This window comes from Teleopsis dalmanni, chromosome 2 (genome assembly GCF_002237135.1).
Source record: "Teleopsis dalmanni isolate 2A chromosome 2, ASM223713v2, whole genome shotgun sequence".
NCBI classification, from domain to species: Eukaryota; Metazoa; Arthropoda; class Insecta; order Diptera; family Diopsidae; genus Teleopsis; species Teleopsis dalmanni.
In genome coordinates, this window is record NC_051847.1 from 36,855,293 (window position 1) to 36,862,330 (window position 7,038).

The window sequence follows — 7,038 nt, forward strand, 5'->3', positions numbered from 1 at the left end:
TAGATATTGGAAGATATTGATAGATATTGATAAATATTGAAAGATATTGATAGATATTGATAGATATTGATAGATATTGAAAAATATTGATAGATATTGAAAGATATTGAAAAATATAGAAAAAAGTTTTTAATTTATTCAAAGTTTTAATGGTAACAAATACACAGAGGAGAACAGAGATCAAATCATCTGATTTATTTATATTAGACTTTAGTTAACATCAAATTCGTTAAGTGACAAATGCATTATATAATTGCTTATATAATATATTATATTTTTAAAAAAGGATCTATATTTTTATCATTCTTTGGATAGTACCACAGGACAGGTGAGTGTTTTATAACATATATTTTCGAAGAAATTACAATATATAAAATTTTGAGAGCATTTAAATTAAAATATTTTCTTTTTTTAATATTTTTCAATATCTATCAATTTTTACTTCACATAAATATATATGTCGTTCATATATTTTTTTTTATTTTTGTTATTTTTTTTTTATTTTTTGTTATTTTTTTTAATTTTTTTTTTATTATATTTTATTTTTCTTTCTTTATTTTTTATGTTATTTTTTTTTTTTTCTTAATTTTTTTTTTATTTTTTTTTTACTGAATACAATTATATTACAAAAATATCATATATCAAGCAACATTTTATCTTAACTTTTTGTTGACGTGCCCGCCTGTCTGTCTGTTTACTTGGTGATATATATATGCTAATGGCTGGCAGCCAAACAGTCGTTCAACTCTGAATTTATTTCTAGTCTTCTTTTACTTCGAAATATGTACTTCGATATAGATTTCCATGTGGCTTCATCATGTGCACACGTCAACAATACACTTGATTGAAAGTGTTTCACAGCGCCAACATCAAATATTGCTACCAACAACATGAAGTGAATTTTAACCTAATCGGAAATCAAACGCCTTACGTATCCGGTCACCAGAGCAACGTTTGCCTGATTAGGCATGTTTAAAGGAAGTAAAGGACTTTTTTCAACCTCATAAGTAATTTTTTTTTCTTACAGTTATAATAAACAACAGAATATACCATATATTATGTGAAATAGTATAAGCTTTAACTGTTGTTGTTGTTGTGTTTGTTATTTGCGTAATTTAAGTTTGCCCTCAAAAGATATTTGGGTCAATAAACTTCTACTTGAAGTATCTATGAAGTTTTTAATTAAATGGAGGCGTTGTGTGTAAATAATTTAATTAAAGCAATAAATGCATTGCAAATAATGCAAAGAACATAATTATGTTGATATCTTGAAAGTTATATATAAGTTCTGATGCCTTGTTAAAAACATTTAAAAGAATACTTTTTTATTTTTTATAAAAGAAAATACTTTTCTTGCAGGTATTTTATAATTGTTTTAATAATTGAAAGCACTATAAACCCTAGGGAAAATTTTGTTTTCTGATACATAATATTCTTTTAAGAATTATGCAATTTCATCAAATTAAATTTTTAAATTGCCGCGATAAGAAAGTTTAATAAATTTAATTACTTTAAGGTATTTTGAAGGAAATACTGTTGCATGCAACACTAAGCGCCTGCCACTCTTTCGAATCAATTAAAGTAAAAAGCACTTTTACTGCCAATTTGGTTGCATGGAGCATCCACGTTGAATGAGAGGCAATTGTAAGATAGGCCGACTGATGATGTTATCTGCTGCATCATTGCTTATGTAGAACAAACATGGAAAGTGGAGAGGCTACCTGAAGCCAACAAAATTACTGAAGTGCTGCATATAACAAGATGCAATATGATTTCAAACAAAATATTAACAACAAATTGATTATCATGTTTTTCTTTAAGCTTTTTAATTGAATTTTGCTTTTTAAAATAATAGAAGAAAAACTCATATACCTATAAAAAGCAGTAGTAAGTGTGGCATCAACGATAAGCAGCATTTCTCCATTGCAACAATTTTGTAAGTATTTTAAAGCTATCGAAGAACAAAATAGAAAATGAGAAATTCTTTAATTTTAAATATGGACAGAAGAAAGTGGTAGGAGTCTTCTCCAGGGAGGAGAAGCCTTCACGAATAGATATTTTCGAAATATCTATACATGCGAAATATTTTCGCATGTGATCCCTATTTGACACAATTTTGACTATGGTACTGGTAGAATAATAACAAAACTTAAGGCTCAGTTAGACGGTAAGTAACGTAAGAAATTAATTCAAAGCGAAATGCACAATCAACCAAACCTGCGCATTTGATAGGAACAAAATAAATAAAAGCGGCGAACATTGTTTATTTCGTTCCTACAAGTACGCAGGTTTGGTTGTTTGTGCATTTCGCTTCGAATTAATTTCTTACGTTACCTACCGTCTAACCAAGCCTTTAAGATAGAAGGTGCTTTCCAAAGCAAATGGCACTTTTTAAAATTAAATATTTGTAATAGCAAATGAAAATATTGGGCAGGATAGAAGTGAGGTTAGTTCCTCAGAAGTGATAATGTTATAAATAAGATTTTATAAATAAGAGATTTAATATTAAGTTTTGTTTAGAACTCAATATTTCCTAATTACTTAGGATTAGACATAAACAAGGCGGCACCAAAGGACAAACATTTGCTTTTTAAACATTGACATAGAAGTGAACTGTGATGCTATCAGTATTATTCAAATACCCAGTACCAAAGTATTGTATTGAGAACGACAGACGATGTAAAGCCCAGAATATTTTGTTTAAAACAAACAACAGTAAAAACAATTTTGATTTGTCTTTATGATTTTTTAAACAATTCTAAATTGGCGTTTTTAAGCATTGAGACACCAAAATGCACTATTACACTAATCGAAACTTTTGAACCAAATTACTGAATATAAATCACAATTTAACTTCTCATTACTCCTGCCCTCCTGCGGTTAAAAGGTTAGCATATTCGCGTGGTAACGTATGACTGTCATAGAGGCGACTAAATTCCCGGAACCATCCGCCATTGTTTTGAGTATAAATCGTAGTGAGTGAGTTTTCACTTGTGTCATAACCAGAAGCGTGTATCTGGCAGCACGGGGATCAACACCCATCAGGATACTATATATTTTCTTTGTAAAAAGTGTATTATTTATCTATTTAACGATTAGCACATTAAAAAAATAAAATTATTGTTTAATGGTTCAAAACAATTCATATTATTTAAAGCTTTAATTTGCAATGTAAAATATTCAGCTTTATTTTATCAAGCAATATATGTTCTGAGATACTGCAAACATATGTACTTGCATATTATCACTGCTTAAGTTAGATTAATAATGAAAACATTAATTTATTTATTTATTTATACGACAGCTTAGTACGATTGGAATAGCAATAACTAACACGATAAAAATATTTATATTAAATATATTTATATTGCTTAATTTATAACAGAATTTAAATATTAATTTCCTATTTAGCTTTTATTTATATTCAAAATATTTATTATATCAGAATTTATTTTTACACATTTATTTTATATTTTATCGCAATTATGTGGTTTCCATTTATAACAGTAATTACCATATCCCGCCATTTATTTTTTTTAAATATATATATATTAAAATTTTAATCACTGAAACTATTTATCGACAATATATATTTATGCCAACAACGAAAGACTAATATGAATACAAAATCCGACCAGTAGTGCTAATACGCAACGAGAAACGATAATAGAATATCACAACTTACTGCTCTTGTTGGCAAATATTTCCCATTTAATGTGGTGCCTACTTTGGCTGCGTATTCAATCTACTGACTACTAAAACACACATCATCCACAACCTCATCCACTAACCGAACTTGAATGAACTTACTCATCCGTCAAGCAGAAAAAAACTAAATGAAATTGAGGAAAATAAGGAGAGGAAAACCCAAATGAAAAGAACAATTCATGCTACTAAACGGAAAATTTGTTGAAAATTAATTTTAAAACTGTGAGTATCTGATGCTTTGGGATTCACACCGCAAAATACGCAATTCACATGTTCACAACTCTATGTCTATAAAGCAAACTTCTACTCCGCTATCTGGCACTACTACTGCTACGCACACCCATATTTGTGACCGAGCAGTAGAATGCCACAAAAATTATATATTAGGTTAAATAAATTAAGCAGCTTGGCCAGATAGGATATATTAGTGGGACATGAGACCATAACAAAAATAAATAATATAATACATATACATTAATATATATATATATATATATATATATATATATATATAGCTATGTTTGTTTGTAGATAAAATTTAAAGGACAAAATAAAATAGTGCCTCACCCAACAAAATTTTCAGTGTAAAATGCGTGCTGAAACGCATACAATAAACACATTAGTTAACAAGTAAACAATAGCAACAAAACAATAAAGGGACAACCTCATATGACTTTCTCTAAGGTATAGCATAATAATTAGATTGCGCCATAAGGATATTAAAACAATACTTTAAAAAAGAGGATTTTTACTATTTCAGCAAGTCGTGAAAGTACGAGCGGGGAAGTAAAATAATAAATGACCTAAGCACCTAGATTTTTACAGTTTTTTGGCTTGTGCCATTAAAATCGCTACTATTAGTTAATGATAATTAGTTTTGTAATTTTTTTGGAAAAATGTTTTATGGAAATAAAAAAAATACGGTCAATGTCCTGAAATCATTTTCCAGGAGTTTGTTGTGGTGTAGCATTTTAGAAAAATTATTATATGTGTCACAACACTGCCGCCATTCTTTATTTAACCCTTGTGATACAATTTACTATATTAAAATTAAAAATTAGTGATTCAAATGTAGACTTAATTGAATTACAAACTATCTATCACCCTTGGAAAACACTTAATTCTAACTTGGAATCCACTCACTTGGATGGAAATATACAAAACAAATATAACAAATTAATTTGAAGATATATAAACAATTAGACAATTACTTAGTGCTCATAATGACGACCTCGATTTATAGTTAGCCCTTTATATTAAAGATTTTGTGTAAAAAATATTCTATTTTTTTATTACTATTTAAGTGATTCATAAACTTCCTTTTTTTCAGTGTTTTTATTCCCACACTAGAAACGCGCTTGCGCCTAATCTTCAAAGGAATTAATTTATCCATAATTTCTTGAAATTCACAAATTTTTGAAACCCCAAACGTATAGGGTCCGTTTCTTTCTCTGTGTTTATGATTGGAATAATATTTGTGGTAAATTTTTAACTCACAGGGTTTTCACGCCCACAGTAGAGTGATAGCAGCTTTCCAAACTTTTGCATACAATATACCTTAACATCACATTGTCTAAGTAAGCTTATAATATCAAGAAACCGTAAAAGTAAAGCTATAGCAGTTTAGCACATAATGATCGATTTTACTTTGTTTAATATACAGTGCTATTCTAGCAGCCCTCACTGACTTCTCATGCACCTTGCAATGAGTTTGCAAGACAGAGTGAATACCCCTATTATTGACATTTGGTTCAATCATAATGTTTTGACATACTTGCAATTTCTGAAAAAGTTCTTTCAATCTTAAATATTAGAAATTTATGATAAAGACATTAAGGTGTATAAATATACACCTGAAAATTATTTATGAAAGTCCATAGATTTTAATAGAAATATTTAGTATACTATATTATCATAAATATTTAATTATCTAAGAGTTCTAAGAGTTTTTGCGACTTGTAAGGTAACTAACTATACTACGGCCTTTAACTGGGAATAACTAATACCAGTGTTTGACACAGACCCAATAAATTATAGGGTGAGTGATATAGTATTATGAAAAACATTAATTGCATATATTAGATTAGATTTAGATTTAGAAAGTGTTGGGAAGTCATTGCATATATATTAATAAAATGTCTAAGTAATTGGTTTTTTAAAGTGATTCTAATTCAAATTCAATTCGGAACTAATTAAACTATTTAAATAAAATTTTTCTATAAATTTTTACGTAATTTTTAAAATTAAGAATATATTATATTTAATTAAAATTTAATGTAATTTGTAAAATTAAAAATAATCAAGACTTAAAAATAATCTTACACTTTACATTTAATTTTAATTTAAAATTTTCTAAAACAATTTCTAAAAAAAAAAAATTATAACATTTTATTAAAATATCTGAGCTAATATTAAAAAAGAACAATGAAGGAGGTACTGAAATGCACAACTGCAGTGATAATTTTTAATTAAAATATGTAAATATAATATACAAAAAAAAAAAAAGAAAAATATTTACTTACGTCATTTTAATGTAAAATTATATAAAACGGCTACGTTATTGTGTATATATATATTTTTTTCGTTGAATAATATAATTTTTAAAAAAGCCTTTTGTGTTGAGTCTTTAACGTTGATAAATTTCACTAATTGGTGATTTGTAGTAAATGCTTTGAATTTTAAATGATGACAGCTTTAAACGTAGGATTTTATATTGTAAGTGAAACCTTCTGTTGGTTTGCTGCTTCTATTTCTAATATCTTAGATATATATGAGATCTGCAAATAGAGAAAATATTTATATTAAACAAATATAATTATCAAAAATATCAAATAATATCAAAAAAACATTACAATAATTATTTATTTATTTTTATTTACTAAGCAATATTTACAACAACAAATACTTATATTGTCACAAAAGCCCTTTTTTCTATAAAAAAAAGTGCAATTGAACATCACTAAATCGCATATAAATTTTTTATTATTATTAAGCAAAAATTGTATGTGAATTATTTGTGAGGACCAAAAAGAATTAGACATAATACTTGTCATAACTAACTACGAACATATAACATATAAAGACTATAAAGAACTATTAATTGATTACCAAGCAAAATAAAATAGAAAGGTTAACCAATTTGGTGGCTCTGTATCTCAAGTCAAGTTAATTTGCTATGCGATTAAACATTTTACCGATTTACATATTTGACGTACTAAGTGCATTATAATTAAAAATATTTAAATTTTTATGTAATTTGTTAAAATTAAAATCAACTGAATGCACAGTATTCAAATAAAAGGAAATATTTTACCTTATATAACGGGTGAA

At 27.0% G+C, this 7,038-nt stretch overlaps 1 protein-coding gene across 1 annotated transcript in view; it reads right to left on the minus strand.

Moving 5' to 3' along the window:
- The window catches only part of LOC119677845 (protein enabled), a 30,533-nt gene extending 24,053 nt beyond the window's left edge, over positions 1-6,480 (minus strand). Inside the window, exon 1 of the mRNA XM_038089399.1 lies at positions 6,231-6,480. Coding sequence (XP_037945327.1) covers positions 6,231-6,235 — 5 coding nt within the window. The 5' untranslated portion in view covers positions 6,236-6,480. The remainder of the gene's footprint in view (positions 1-6,230) is intronic.
- Positions 6,481-7,038: the final 558 nt, after the last annotated feature.